At 43.3% G+C, this 17,074-nt stretch overlaps 1 protein-coding gene across 1 annotated transcript in view; it reads left to right on the forward strand.

The window, feature by feature from the left end:
- The window catches only part of LOC126416511 (sodium-coupled monocarboxylate transporter 1-like), a 188,312-nt gene that overhangs the window by 17,311 nt on the left and 153,927 nt on the right, over window positions 1-17,074 (forward strand). The window contains exons 2-3 of the mRNA XM_050084253.1: window positions 2,324-2,526; window positions 8,732-8,891. Coding sequence (XP_049940210.1) covers window positions 2,333-2,526; window positions 8,732-8,891 — 354 coding nt within the window. The 5' untranslated portion in view covers window positions 2,324-2,332. The remainder of the gene's footprint in view (window positions 1-2,323; window positions 2,527-8,731; window positions 8,892-17,074) is intronic.

Raw genomic sequence — 17,074 nt, forward strand, 5'->3', positions numbered from 1 at the left:
AGATAAGAGAACCACTTGTATGAACATCAAGAGCTCAGATGGAAACCCAGTTCTAAGCAAAGAAGGGAAAGCAGAAAGATGGAAGGAGTATATAGAGGGTCTATACAAGGGCGATGTACTTGAGGAGAATATTATGGAAATGGAAGAGGATGTAGATGAAGATGAAATGGGAGATACGATACTGCGTGAAGAGTTTGACAGAGCACTGAAAGACCTGAGTCGAAACAAGGCCCCCGCAGTAGACAACATTCCATTGGAACTACTGACGGCCTTGGGAGAGCCAGTCCTGACAAAACTCTACCATCTGGTGAGCAAGATGTATGAAACAGGCGAAATACCCACAGACTTCAAGAAGAATATAATAATTCCAATCCCAAAGAAAGCAGGTGTTGACAGATGTGAAAATTACCGAACAATCAGTTTAATAAGCCACAGCTGCAAAATACTAACACGAATTCTTTACAGACAAATGGAAAAACTAGTAGAAGCCGACCTCGGGGAAGATCAGTTTGGATTCCGTAGAGATACTGGAACACGTGAGGCAATACTGACCTTACGACTTATCTTAGAAGAAAGATTAAGGAAAGGCAAACCTACGTTTCTAGTATTTGTAGACTTAGAGAAAGCTTTTGACAATGTTGACTGGAATACTCTCTTTCAAATTCTAGAGGTGGCAGGGGTAAAATACAGGGAGCGAAAGGCTATTTACAATTTGTACAGAAACCAGATGGCAGTTATAAGAATCGAGGGGCACGAAAGGGGAGCAGTGGTTGGGAAGGGAGTGAGACAGGGTTGTAGCCTCTCCCCGACGTTATTCAGTCTGTATATTGAGCAAGCAGTAAAGGAAACAAAAGAAAAATTCGGAGTAGGTATTAAAATCCAGGGAGAAGAAATAAAAACTTTGAGGTTCGCCGATGACATTGTAATACTGTCAGAGACAGCAAAGGACTTGGAAGAGCAGTTGAACGGAATGGATGGTGTCTTAAAGGGAGGATATAAGATGAACATCAACAAAAGCTAAACGAGGATAATGGAATGTAGTCGAATTAAGTCGGGTGATGTTGAGGGTATTAGATTGGGAAATGAGACACTTAAAGTAGTAAAGGAGTTTTGCTATTTGGGGAGCAAAATAACTGATGATGGTCGAAGTAGAGAGGATATAAAATGTAGACTGGGAATGGCAAGGAAAGCGTTTCTGAAGAAGAGAAATTTGTTAACATCGAGTATAGATTTAAGTGTCAGGAAGTCATTTCTGAAAGTATTTGTATGGAGTGTAGCCATGTACGGAAGTGAAACATGGACGGTAAATAGTTTGGACAAGAAGAGAATAGAAGCTTTCGAAATGTGGTGCTACAGAAGAATGCTGAAGATTAGATGTGTAGATCACATAACTAATGAGGAAGTATTGAATAGGATTGGGGAGAAGAGAAGTTTGTGGCACAACTTGACCAGAAGAAGGGATCGGTTGGTAGGACATGTTCTGAGGCATCGAGGGATCACCAATTTAGTACTGGAGGGCAGCGTGGAGGGTAAAAATCGTAGGGGGAGACCAAGAGGTGAATACACTAAGCAGATTCAGAAGGATGTAGGTTGCAGTAGGTACGGGGAGATGAAGAAGCTTGCACAGGATAGAGTAGCATGGAGAGCTGCATCAAACCAGTCTCAGGACTGAAGACCACAACAACAACAAAGGAGACGGAAGGAATGGTTGAGCCCAAGGAGAAATTCCCTGTACAGAGACCTGCACACATCCACAAAAGGCAATGTTATGCATCTGGTGGAACAGCGACGGTGTGGTGTACTACGAATTGCTTCCTGGAGCTGTAGCCATCACTGCTGTAATTTATTGTCAACAGCTGGAATGTCTTGTAGACGTAGTCCAAGAACAACGACCAGGAAGACTGCGTGGAGTGATGGTACCCGACGATAACGCCCGCCCGCATTATGCCAGACTGACAAAAAGGACTGTACAGTTGGACTGGGAAGTCATTTTGCACCCACCTTATTCACCTGACCTTGCGACCTCAGGTTTTCACCTTTCCCGCTCTCTGTCAAACAATCTTCAAGGAACTTCCTTCCCGGATGAAAATGCGCTCTGAACATGACTTGACGAGTTCTTCGCCTCAAAACCACGTGATTTTTACATTCGTTGAATCGAAAAGTGACCCTAGCTTTGGCAGACTGTTGCAAATAGTAAGAGAGATTATATTATTTATGACTAAAGCCTCTGTTACGTGTATCTGTGGTGACTTACGGGAATACACTACGAACATATGCACCAACCTAACGCTTTGCTTCCTCGTTTGCAAACGGTGACCGGCAGTGGGCTGCGATGGAGACGTCGTCGGCAGCAGCTGCAGCCCTGATGGGCGGCGTCGACTACGCCGTGTTCGCTGGCATGCTGGGAGTGAGCGCCGCCATCGGCGTCTACTACGGCTTCTGCGCGCCCGCATCCAGCGCTGACGAGTACCTCATGGGAGGCCGCTCCATGAAGACCTTCCCCATAGCCATGTCACTCATCGCCAGGTGAGAACATTTCTCTCTGTATAACGATATGTTTACGTAATGTGTATATATAAACATACAGTTATAAATGTCCCCGTACGTAGTCGCTAATTATAACAATATGTTTACTTTTGTGCTGTAACATATAGCTATAATCAGCGGTGGAAATATATTTGCGAACGCCGACCGTGTGCGGCTGGTTCTTGGTGGATCGTCTGATCGGTCGAAAGTTGCATTGCAGAGAAGAGTAAATGCCTATTCAAAATATAATTATTTTTGGATAGCTCAACATGAATTCCCTAAGGGACCGTAGTTTATCATGCATTTACCACTAGAATATGGCGCGGAGAAAATATTTCGCCGCATGCAACTTCCATCCGATTTCGAAGAAAGAACTCGTGACTGTGAACTCTCTATTTGGCAGAAACATAAAGAACATTAAATAACTTCATGAAGAAGTGAGACATAGATTCTATACTAAATAAATAGTTCATACACCAGTTCCATTTAACTCTGAATTTATGGTAATCAATAGATGAACTTATACTGCAATGAAGGATTTAACATGGATGCTGTTTTGACTGGCACTTCTCTTCTCGTAATGAAAACAATTCCTTTGACGTTTTCACATACACGTCGCACAATAAATCTACTGCTATGCAGTATTGCACTTTTAGTACTGCACTTTTACTTTACACCAAAATAATATTATTTTTAACAATAATAATACGGTGGCAAGACATGCGCGTCCGACACAAGTTACAAGAGACAAGAGAAGAATGAGTAATTGAGTAACTGTTCATTGAGAATATCTCGTACATCAAAAAAATGTGTAAAAGTGTTCTTCTTCTGCCCGTTTTTCGGACCGCGCTTTTCAAAGTCATTAACTCACTCCATCTCTGACGGCGCTTCGACAATAAACACGTTACGTCACAGGACGTTCACATTTTACATTCTCGCAACATTATTTGCTAACTGTAGCTGTTGCTGAGCGACTGCTCGATTAGTGAATGATTTAAAATGATAAGGCAATCACATAATGTTACATCTGCGACCACTCTACGTGACTGCCACCAGCGCCTATGACAACCTCATTGGAGACTGCATCACGAACAACTTCCCCGTAGCCCCATTGTTCGTCAGGTGAGTGTCTTTCTCTATACGTTGGTTCGTGCCTGCGTACCACCAGTGCCGACCAGCATCTCATTGGAGGCTGCTCCATGGCTCTGTTCCAATAACTCTGTTAATCAATGACATGCAAGTACACTTCTCTGAAGTACAGCTTCTGTGCGACAACCATTGTTGCGATGGCTGACTCGTGGGAGGAGGAGAAAGAGATTAGTGTTTAACGTCCCGTCGACAGTGAGGACATTAGTGACGGAGTATAAGCTCGGATTAGGGAAGGATAGGGAAGGAGACCGACCCTGCCCTTTGAAAGGAACCGTCCCGGCATTTGTCTGAAGCGATTTACGGAAATCATGGAAAACCTAAATCAGGATGGCTGGACGCGGATTTGAACCATCGTCTTCCCGAATGCGACTGCAGTGCGCTAACCAATGCTCTCTCATGGGAGGCTGCTACATTTGTACCATATACCTCATTCACATCTCTGTCTTTGAGACTTTTGTAGGGACTCTCTAGTAGCGGATAAAGTCGACAAATATCACACAGTATATACTCGTATGACTTGTCCTTTAATTATTTTACTAACTGGTATAATAAAATTTAAGTAATACAGAATAGTACATAAGCAAATCACAATTTTATTTACATTGTATATAGTTTTACAATATTTTATCTCTTCTTGTACACAGTTATAGTTTATGCTAGTTATCCCTTTCATGCTGATTTATTCACTCGTAATTTTATTCATCTTTTGCTAGGTTTGTTTCTACAGGCTTCTGCAATACTTGAAAGTGAATTCATTCAGTCATACCATTTCACCAATAATCTTACCTTGTTAAGCTTCTTAACTCCCTAAGCAATTTTAGTAAATATACACATTTACACACATAAAATCCTATGAGAGACGAGGGTTTAATATCTTTACAAATATTTCTTCATGATTTCCTATTGATAAACACTTTCCTAATCTTTACTACTCTTTTTCGAAGGTAAGTCATGCGTTTGATAAATCTGTTCTTCAAGATCTACAGGCTGTTTTTAATCTTCGGGTTTATTTCTTTTGTTGGCCAGTCTTCAACCGTCACTTGGAACAGAAAATTATTAAATAGTTCCATGACTAAGTGTTCAACGATACAGTTTTGTTTTAAATGTATTTATTATCCTCCTGCGTCCTGAAGACACATACAATCTCCTATATTAATGGAAATCTATTTCTGAGCTACTACATGTATAAAACAAAATATATTTGGTTTTTTAATTTTTTTTGATTAAATTTTACAGGTACAGCTAGGCCTTCAGGGCCCATTCGGAGGGAGTTTAGATCATGTTTCATACCCGTGGACTCAAGTAGTACATAATTTACATGAAAGGAAAAAAACACATTATGTTCTTACTTTGAAAATTTAATCTTTAACTAGTGTGATTTTCTGATTACATACTGTGAAACTTCAAGAAACACTTGCTTTCACTTGTGATGCATTAAAATACCTTGAAATCTGTACAACGATTAAAGGTGAGACCCTCACATCTTCTGAACCTACAACTCGATGTGCGCTTCTGGTGAGAATTTCTCGTCCGTGGCAAGTCTAAAGCGTTTGATGACATAGACTGAACTGATAGCATCGCCTGAGGTACTCTTGCTGTCCATCGGCCTCTTCTGAACTGTTATCACCTTTTTCAGCAGGCCTTTCATAGTAGGTCGTATTTTGAGTTCTATCAAGTTTCAATGCGTAATATTGCATTATATCCCTTCTTGCCCATTTATTTTCGATTGCATCCCGTCTGCATTCTAGCAACGCAGCAGCTATGGCGAAGTCCACAAAATGGTGTATTATTCTTACTGTCCACTTTTTTGTTCTCCCTCTCATTGCGTACTTCCCTACAACCCTGACAAATAGATCTAATCCGCCCACAAAATAATTGTACAGGGTATAGCGTTTGTCCTAGAAATGCTCACGTTTTGCATTCTTCTTTCATTTTGAGACAATCCTGCAACCAATTAGAGTATGAATATAACCTCAATTATGCATTTCGTCAACGTAAGAAAACACATACTTGATATTTAGGCGTAAGTATTTCAGCGCACACCTGTAAATTGATATGGCTAGCATATGCTATTGTAGTAATAGAGTCCCGGGGTATATTGGGTGATACAATGCACGAAACTGTTCCTTAGTAATTGTAATATCACTTTCAAGCTCTGGATTTTGCGTCATGTTAGTTCGAAGGCATTTTAAATACAAGATACAAAAACATCCGAAGTAATAACAATTGTTAAAGCTGTTTTATCTGCCTTTGTTGTTTCACTTGTCGTTGCAGTGCAAAATTCATTACTACTGAACCCAGTTGCCACTTGCTGGGATCGTTGAGAATGTGAAACAAGTGACAGATGGACTCTTGTAAACTATAGCATATGATACCAGCGGCCCAATTCGCCAGTATCATTGCAAGACGAAATAAAAAATATAAACTTGCGATGTCATGTATAATACTTATGGTATGTCCACACGATGCCTCTTTCGTCGTGCGCAATCGCAGACTAAGTCACTTTAGCTGTATTATCAAATGAAATTAAATGATCAAGTGAAATGAATGTTAACTACAATCAAAATGAAAAGTCAATTTTGTTAATGTTCTGTATTTATTGCACATTACATATAAAACCATTTATAATGTAATGGTTTAACGATTCTGTTCTCGGCTTACATTATCTAAGAAACATGTTCATCATTATTTAAAGGTGATCTCAAGGTGAAGTCCGCAATTCCTGAGTATTACGATGTTACCATTTGCTCAGCCAGCCAACTTGCCAGCTCACGTGCTTATAGTCACTGTCAGTCAAGAGGCAAAAAGCATCTATGTCAACTTTGCAAAAAACTGTATCTTAAAGAGCCAGACTTAAAATAAATACTCCAATTTTTTACATCTGCAATCAAGCAGTGTTTTTCCTTTAATAAAAAACCTTCAAACAGCATACATTATTGTGAACAGGCCATAACAGTACTCAAACTGATATTTTAGTTTTGCTACATACAGTTATTTATAGTGAAGCCTTCACTAGCGTCATCATTTCTTTTTCACTAGTAAGAAATAAAAGCTGCTCTTTTCAGAAGAGTAATAGATTCACCATATCACAAATACGAGGGCTATTCGGTAAGTGAGGAACGATCGACCGTGAAATGGAAATCACTGTGAAAATCCGACGAGGCTTTTCACAGACGTTTTGGGCAGTGTGTCTAGTATGCCCGTCGATCGCATCAAGCCCCTCATTTCAGTTGTGAGCGGACTGTGAGTAAGTAAAGGAGCCTAGAACAACAATGTCCCCCTCCAAGTAGGAGGGCCCGCTGAGAGGCTTCGCCTTATGGAATGCAGCCCACCTAACGCAACCGCCACGCACTTCCTTCTTTATGGCAATCCTCAGCCGCACTCTACAGGGGCAATGAAGACGCTCCTGCAGCCTTTTTGTGGGAAGTGTTCGGTCACCCACAACACAGCCCTAATTGGCTCGTCCTGAGTATCATCTCTGTTCACATGAAACACAGGATACGAAGACAATATTTGGGCGCAGGCTACGCGCTATAGACCAGCGTTGAGAATTATCAGAAAGCACAGGTGGCTGCCTTCTATGACGACTGTGTTGGAAATTTGGTATAACGCTCCGACAAATTTCTAAGTCGGAGCGACGACTTTGTAGAGAAGTGGAAGGTGTAGCTAAATGTGCAAAGAAAACAGTTTTGATTTTCACTGAGGTTTCCATTACGTTACCGATCGTTCCTCACTTTCCGAACAACCCTCGTATTTTCACTCACTGTGGTGGCACTACTACTGGTTACAAGTCATAGAAAACAAATAATATTTTGGTTGTTGCATTTTGCCACACATAGAATTTAATAACGACATTTAAAAATGTCATCTCAGTCACTCCATCATCCAACTTATGTGCATAACTCAATCACATTGGATACGAAAATCTCGAGACAATCCTTCAGAATATTTCTTTAGTGAAAAATATGATATAAGTTAGATTTTGAAATGGTATGCCACCAAATCCTGCAAAAAGTAAGTACACTTTGCAACTGAATGACAGATCTAACAAGGGAACCTCCCATCGCACCCCCCTCAGATTTAGTTATAAGTTGGCATAGTGGATAGGCCTTGAAAAACGAAACACAGATCAATCGAGAAAACAGGAAGAAGTTGTGTGGAACTATGAAAAAAAAGCAAAACATACAAACTGAATAGTCCATGCGCAAGATATGCAACATCAAGGAAAGTGTGAGCTACGGAGCACCGTGGTCCCGTGGTTAGCGTGAGCGGCTGCGGTACGAGAGGTCCTTGGTTCAAGTCCTCCCTCGAGTGTAAAGTTTACTTTTTATCTTCGCAAAGTTATGATCTGTCCGTTCGTTCATTGACGTCTCTATTCACTGTAATAAGTTTAGTGTCTGTGTTTCGCGACCGCACCGCAAAACCGTGTGATTAGTAGACGAAAGGACGTGCCTCTCCAACGGGAACCGAAAACATTTGATCGCAAGGTTATAGGTCAACCGATTCCTCCACAGGAAAACACGTCTGATGTATTTTATACGACACTGGTGACGGCATGTGCGCCACATGACAGGAATATGTTCTTGACCCACCCAACTTGTACACTTGGCGAATGGGTAAAAAGATTCTTCTACCTTGCCCGATTTACGTTTTCTTGTGGATGTGATAATCAATCCCAAAAAAGTGATGAAAACATAACGGACGGACAGATAATAATAGTCTGAAAATAAAAAATTAAACTCTTCACTTGAGGGAATACTTGAACCAAGGACCTCTCATTCCGCAGCCGCCCACGCTAACCACGGGACCACTTCCCTCCTTAGCTCAGATTCTCCTTGATCTTGCCTATTTTGCGCATGGACTACTCAGTTTGTATATTTTGCTTATTTTTTTCATAGTTCCACACAACTTCTTCCTGTTTTCTCGATTGATCTGTGTTCCGTTTTTTAAGGCCTATCCACTGTGCCAACTTATAACCAAACCTGAGGGGGGTGCGATGGGGAGGTTCCCTTGTAAGCTATTACGGGAGTACTGGAGCAGATATTTGTGTCAACAGCTTTGTGTCGGGTGTCACACTGCTGGGGATGGCGACTGAAGCGTATCTGTACGGCATCCAGTTCAGCTACGTCTGTCTGGGACTCATCATCAGCTCCATTGTGAATGCACTTGCTTTCCTGCCAGTCTTCTACGACCTCCACGTCACATCTACTTACGAGGTATGGTGGTATTAATCCTGTTACAATAACACGTCCCTAATGCTGTTGTTTTTGAAAGAGATATCTCAAAAACTTGCTTAATAATAGTCTTTGTTCTGTAGCTAATTTGAAATTTTCAGCTTTTTGTTGTTTTCGATACAGTCATAACTGCAAAAGGTGACTCTACTAATAACTAGATCAGAACCACTAATTACGTCTTAGAGCAGATTAAGGCTATAAAAGAGAAATTTAAAAAATTATCTGTGTCAGTTTTTATTTTATTCCACAACACATTTCACAGGTTTAAACCATTATTATCAAGGTGACAAAGAAATAGATTAGAGTTTCTTTTTGTGGACATAATTAGCTGTCAGTATTAATCTTAGTTTTGAAGTTACTCCAGTAAAAAGAACACTGAGGAGTGTTATAAATATTCATTCTTATCACTGAATCGCACACAAACACCTGTAGATCTTGTACAGTTGCACACGTTTATATATCCATGGTGGGTCTCGATGGATTACTCTCTCACATTCATATGGCTCAAATGGTTCAAATGGCTCTGAGCACTATGGGACTTAATTTCTGAGGTCATCAGTCCCATTCAGATGGGTCAGTGGCTTCTTTTATAATTTCTTTTCCTGGTTAATGCTTTTTAACTTTGAATGACCTATAATTCTACACGTATACCATCACTGGACTGCTTTTGTTTTGCGTTTGTGTGTTAATCAGAACAGATACACTCCTGGAAATGGAAAAAAGAACACATTGACACCGGTGTGTCAGACCCACCATACTTGCTCCGGACACTGCGAGAGGGCTGTACAAGCAATGATCACACGCACGGCACAGCGGACACACCAGGAACCGCGGCGCAGCATTTGTGCACAGCATTTGTGCACCGCCGCCGTCAGTGTCAGCCAGTTTGCCGTGGCATACGGAGCTCCACCGCAGTCTTTAACACTGGTAGCATGCCGCGACAGCGTGGACGTGAACCGTATGTGCAGTTGACGGACTTTGAGCGAGGGCGTATAGTGGGCATGTGGGAGGCCGGGTGGACGTACCGCCGAATTGCTCAACACGTGGGGCGTGAGGTCTCCACAGTACATCGATGTTGTCGCCAGTGGTCGGCGGAAGGTGCACGTGCCCGTCGACCTGGGACCGGACCGCAGCGACGCACGGATGCACGCCAAGACCGTAGGATCCTACGCAGTGCCGTAGGGGACCGCACCGCCACTGTTAGGGACACTGTTGCTCCTGGGGTATCGGCGGGGACCATTCGCAACCGTCTCCATGAAGCTGGGCTACGGTCCCGCACACCGTTAGGCCGTCTTCCGCTCACGCCCCAACATCGTGCAGCCCGCCTCCAGTGGTGTCGCGACAGGCGTGAATGGAGGGACGAATGGAGACGTGTCGTCTTCAGCGATGAGAGTCGCTTCTGCCTTGGTGCCAATGATGGTCGTATGCGTGTTTGGCGCCGTGCAGGTGAGCGCCACAATCAGGACTGCATACGACCGAGGCACACAGGGCCAACACCCGGCATCATGGTGTGGGGAGCGATCTCCTACACTGGCCGTACACCACTGGTGATCGTCGAGGGGACACTGAATAGTGCACGGTACATCCAAACCGTCATCGAACCCATCGTTCTACCATTCCTAGACCGGCAAGGGAACTTGCTGTTCCAACAGGACAATGCACGTCCGCATGTATCCCGTGCCACCCAACGTGCACTAGAAGGTGTAAGTCAACTACCCTGGCCAGCAAGATCTTCGGATCTGTCCCCCATTGAGCATGTTTGGGACTGGATGAAGCGTCGTCTCACGTGGTCTGCACGTCCAGCACGAACGCTGGTCCAACTGAGGCGCCAGGTGGAAATGGCATGGCAAGCCGTTCCACAGGACTACATCCAGCATCTCTACGATCGTCTCCATGGGAGAATAGCAGCCTGCATTGCTGCGAAAGGTGGATATACACTGTACTAGTGCCGACATTGTGCATGCTCCGTTGCCTGTGTCTATGTGCCTGTGGTTCTGTCAGTGTGATCATGTGATGTATCTGACCCCAGGAATGTGTCACTAAAGTTTCCCCTTTCTGGGACAATGAATTCACGGTGTTCTTATTTCAATTTCCTGGAGTGTATATGTATTTATAAGTACCTTCGGTACTTGATTTATTTGAAGAACCTCGAAATGAAGTTGGAAACAGAGAACTGACGCCATGACTCTAATACACTGATCAGGAATAACATTATGACCATCGACCTACTGCTGATATACACCGGTGGAGGCGCTAGCAGCGTCACCAGGCGAGGAATGTCTGCTGGTCAGACACACGCACGGTTCAGGTAGTATCAGTGAGCGTGCTGTCCGTGTGTGGAATGTGGAAGGCGGGCAAGCTATCTGACTTTGACCGAGGGCAGATTGTGAAGGTCCGGAGGCTCGGCGCGAGCATTTTGGAAACAGCACGACTTGTCCGGTGTTTGAGGAGTGCTGTGGTGAGTGTCTTCAACATGTGGCGAAACCAACGTGAAACCACGTCCAGAAGTCGTGGTGTTGGACAGCCACTCCTCATTACAGATGTCGCACGTCATAGGCAGGGCAAACAAAGCAGGACAGGTAGCGAACTGTGGCGGAATTAATGTCAGACATTAATTTTGGGCAGAGTACTAGTTAGCATTATCAGCAGAAGATGACAAACGTTTTCTACTGCAACAAATACGCTAGCATGGGATTGACTATATTATTTGGCTGACTATGATATCAGTTTCAGCTGGACTAAAATGCGTTTTTGACAGCTAATACATGCAATTTAGATGTGTTCTTGTCAACGTAATATATTATGTGCAACATATCTCAATGTTACTTCCTGGCAGATTAAAACTGTGTGCCTGACCGAGACTCGAACTCGGGACCTTTGCCTTTCGCGGGCAAGTGCTCTACAGACTGAGCTACCCAAGCACGACTCACGCCCCGTCCGCCAGTACCTCGTCTCCTACCTTCCAAACTTCGCAGAAGCTCTCCTGCGAAACTTGCAGAACTAGCACTCCTGGAAGAAAGGATATTGCGGAGATATGGCTTAGCCACAGCCTTGGGGTTGTTTCTAGAATGAAATTTTCACTCTACAGCGGAGTGTGTGCTGATACGAAACTTCCTGGCAGATTAAAACTGTGTGCCGGACCGAGACTCGAACTCGGGACCTTTGCCTTTCGCGGGTCGTTCTTGGGTAGCTCAGTCGGTAGAGCACTTGCCCGCGAAAGGCAAAGGTCCCGAGTTCGAGTCTCGGGTACGAAAAAACGGAGGGCAAAGTCTCAGTTTTGAAGCCAATCTTGGGGATTTATTTTATGTACCTTAAGAGTCTTGCATGGATACCAGCGTAAAATGCCCCGCAAAATCCTTTGAACTATTGACCAGAGGACAGACAATTCCCATGACACGGCTCGAGCACTGGCTGCTGAATTTGACGCGTGTGCTATACGATCAGCTACAGCCAGAGAAACTTCATCAGCAACTACCATGAGCATAAGCCCCCTCCCTCTCCCTTCTGCACCAACTAATTCACCTGTTTCTTCCAATTTCTTGATCATATCTTTTAGCATTTATTAACATGCTGCCACTCCGCAGGTATACTTGTCGGCAATATTCCCGCAGTTAAGCGCTGCTATTATTCCTGTTCTGATAAAACAACTTTATCAGCAATGTCTGGTCTTCGCTCTCAATAGCCACTACATTTTGTACGGAAAACTTCAACCTTCTTTACCCTTTACACCGACTATCACTTGACAAAAGAAATCAACAAGCGTCAGCAAGTGAGTGATGCCAAAACGGGAAACATTTCACATTCTGACTGCTACAGTGCCATTTGTTCACTTGGTGGCAGAAAGTTGAACTATTATTTTTCTCACCAACCCGGAAGCGCACTGATTAATGAACATACCTATGTTGTTTCAGCATTTTCCAAAGCACAGTCATACAGCCTCCGCTGAAGTACTCGAAACACAGCAAGTTTAATTACGTCCACCCATTAATTGTTACGGGAGTAGGCCTCGTGCTGTGAAATTGAAATTTTGTGGAGCAAGTGTTTTTCCGCTCACCCTGCTGGTTGTGCCTGTGCGGCAGCTACGGTCGCAGGTTCGAATCCTGCCTCTTGCATGGATGTGTGTGATGTCCTTACGTTAGTTAGGTTTAAGTAGTTCTATGTCTAGGGGACTGATGACCTCAGATGTTAAGTCCCATAATGCTCAGAGCCATTTGAACCATTTGTGCCTGTGCGGGTCAAGCACGCAAGTTTCCTCAGAGGGTGCAAAATGGTTCAAATGGCTCTGAGCACTATGGGACTTAACATCTGAGGTCACCAGTCCCCAAGAACGTAAAACTACTTCAACCGAACTAACCTAAGGACATCACACACATCCATGCCCGAGGCAGGATTCGAACCTGCGGCCGTAGCGGTCGCGCGGTTCCAGACTGAAGAGCTTAGAACCGCTCGGCCACACAGGCCGGCATGCAAAGTTAATCATGGGGAGAAACAAGTTGTCATTTCATTTTGGAGACCTCTTGTGCAGTCATTCTCGGTCGAAGCAAGATTATTTTATTATATAATACCGGCTGATCAAAAAGTCAGTATAAATTTGAATAAATCACGGAATAATGTAGGTAGAGAGGTACAAATTGACACACATGCTTGGAATGACATGGGGTTTTATTAGAACCAAAAAAATACAAAAGTTCAAAAAATGTCCGACAGATGGCACTTCATCTGACCAGAATAGCAATAATTAGCATAACTAAGACAAAGCAAAGATGATGTTCTTTACAGGAAATGCTCAATATGTCCACCATCATTCCTCAACAATAGCTGTAGGCGAGGAATAATGTTGTGAACAGCACTGTAAAGCATGTCCGGAGTTATGGTGACGCATTGACGTCGGATGTTGTCTTTCAGCATCCCTAGAGATGTCGGTCGACCACGATACACTTGCGACTTCAGGTAACCCCAAAGCCAATAATCGCACGGACTGAGGTCTGGGAACCTGGGAGGCCAAGTATGACGAAAGTGGCGGCTGAGCACACGATCATCACCAAACGACGCGCGCAAGAGATCTTTCACGCGTCTAGCAATATGGGGTGGAGCGCCATCCTGCATAAATATCGTACGTTCAGGGAGGTGTTTATCAGCCAGGCTGGGGATGATGCGATTCTGTAACATATCGGCATACCTCTCACCCGTCACGGTAGCAGTTACAAAACCAGAATCACGCATTTCCTCGAAGAAAAAAGACCCGATAACGGTAGCTGTGGTAAATCCAAGCCATACTGTGACTTTCTCGTCGTGCAATGGAGTTTCCACGACAGTTCTAGGATTTTCGGTAGCCCAAATTCTGCAGTTGTGAGCGTTGACAGACCCTCGGAGCGTGAAATGAGCTTCGCCGGTCCACAACACGTTATTCAACCAATCGTCATCTTCCGCCATCTTTTGAACCGCCCACACCCCAAATGCCCTCCGCTTCACTAAATCGCCAAGTAACAGTTCATGATGCCGATGGATTTTGTACGGATAGCATCCTCAGTGCCAACCAAACAGTAGTGTATGGAATGCCGGTGCGACGTGCGACTGCACGAGCGCTGACTTCCCCGTGCATAAAGGAACCCGCTACAGTCTCCATTTCTTCCTGAACTGTCTCAGCAGCATTACACATTGTGCTCGGTCGGCCACTACGGGGTCTATCGACTAAACAACCCGTGGCTTCGAACTTCGAAATCATTCTCGCCACAGCTGCATTTGTCAACGGATCTTTACCAGTTCGAATCCCCTTCCTATGGCGACAGGATCGTAACGCTGAACTAGCAAATTACCCATTCTGATAATACAACTTCACTAAAAGCGCCTTCAGGTAACGTCAACATGCTGCGATTGCTGGCGCATCTGATTGTCTCTCTCTCATTACAGCTCCTTTTATACACGATTGTCATGCGCAGTCACTGACGTTTTGCTATCCAGCGCCATCTGTCGGACATTTTGTGAACTTTGTTTTTGTTTTTTGGTTCTAATAAAACCCCATGTCATTCCAAGCATGTGTGTCAATTTTTACCTCTCTATCTACATTCTTCCGTGGTTTATTAAGTTATTAAGTTTTCAAATTTATACTGACTTTTTGATCATCAGGTATATGTATGCATTTTATCAAACCTTATGTTGTGCATTATTGAGGCTCATTGTGAGAAGATTGTTGCTTTTCTTTTGGGGGTGGCATCTTCTGTTGATCTCTTGTATCGTTAGATTCCTGAAATTATTATTCTTGAAACAGAAACCGAGTGCGAAGGCTTAAAATTCGTATGCGCTGTGATGTTGTAAGATATCAATGTTACTCAACAGATAGCCCAGTTTACGGTTGATGCTGTATGGTCCATCGTCCCAGTTACAAGTTGCCTTACAACGACCAGGGGCAACAAAAATTAGATTTCCAGTATTTCGCATAGTTATTGCCCGAATTTAAAAATTTTAAAAGCTGTCATTGTCTTCTCATTAAGACGTATAATCTTATGTTATACGTTTAACACAATAAGACAAGTAATATAGTTAGGAACTGCGCATAAGTCCTGAGGCATCATAACTCACTGTGCGAAAATATCCCGATGACAGTCTTTCAGTATTTGTGAGTGTGAGCACGTAGCGACTTCCAACAAACTTCACACATTATTTCAAATGTATAGTATCCTGTTCTCGTAGATACTTACTGCAAAATCACGAAATGAAGAAGTTTATTGCTTACTAGAATTTCGCTGTTTTTGCAGTAAAACTTTAACATTAGGCGTGATGTCTAAATTTACTACTTCTTTACTACTAACTCCGTTCGTTACATACTTTGCAGAAAAGATCCACATATGCTCCTGAATGTACCTGCGGAATTATATCTTTGTGCGACACGCAGTTCAGGAGGTACGAACGTCATAAACATTGAGATGCATGAAAAACTACCTTCTGCTTAAAATGAAGTACGAATTACGCAGAATACAGGGTGCGTCAAAAAATGTATACACACTTTGAAGCGTCACAGAAAATTTATTTCCCGTTCTACAATGTTAAATTTCTGGAAATGAAAAGCTTAAAGTCCAATTGGAAAAATAAATGTACTTTGCAAATGTGATTAATGTTCAAAGTGGCGGCCATCAGCATCAATACATTTCTGAGTACGAGTCACTACTGATTCTGTACATCGTATCAAAGTGTCCAATGAGATTTCTGCACACACCGCCTGAATCTCATTCCAAAGTGTGTGCAGGTTACGTGATTTACGTTTATACACCTCATCTTTTACTGTGCCCCATAAGAAGAAATCCAGCGGCGTGAGGTCTGGAGAGCGTGCAGGAAACTCGATTGGTCCCCTTCGTCCTATCCACTGGCCTGGCACATTGTGATCCAGGTATGCTCGTACGTCCCTATGATAGTGCAGTGGGGCGCCATCTTGTTGGAAATAAAACTCATCATTACCGTATAGTACACGAATGGCAGGGAATATGGAGTCAGCAAGCATTGTTAGGTTCGTTTCACCAGTAACAGTATCTTCAAAGCGGAAAGGCCCAATGAGTCCCCTTGCAGACAAACCACACCACACATTTACACCAGGCAAATTCACAGCCTTTTCAACTGTAATGTGAGGATTATCTTCAGCCCAGAACACACAATTGTGCCTATTGACAGTTCCATTGAGTTTGAATTGGGCTTCATCCGACCAAATTAGAGAACCAACTTGTGAAGCTAACGTTTTAGACCTCATAGCAACAAATAGACCGGAACTTTTCGACCCCGTGAATGTAGAAGAGGGTATCAGTGATCATAAGTCAGTGGTTGCATCAATGACTACAAGTGTAATAAGAAATGCCAAGAAAGGAAGGAAAATATATTTGCTTAACAAGAGTGATAGGGCACAAATCGCAGAATATCTGAGTGACCACCATCAAACGTTCATTTCTGAGGAAGAGGATGTGGAACAAAAATGGAAAAAATTCAGAAACATCGTCCAGTACGCCTTAGATAAGTTCGTACCGACTAAGGTCCAAAGCGAGGGGAAAGATCCACCGTGGTATAACAATCATGTACGAAAGGTACTACGGAAACAAAGAAAGCTTCATCATAGGTTTAAGAGTAGTCGAATCATAGCTGATAAGGAAAAGCTGAACGAAGCGAAAAAGAGCGTAAAGAGA

This window comes from Schistocerca serialis, chromosome 8 (assembly GCF_023864345.2).
Source record: "Schistocerca serialis cubense isolate TAMUIC-IGC-003099 chromosome 8, iqSchSeri2.2, whole genome shotgun sequence".
In the NCBI taxonomy this organism is placed as follows: Eukaryota; Metazoa; Arthropoda; class Insecta; order Orthoptera; family Acrididae; genus Schistocerca; species Schistocerca serialis.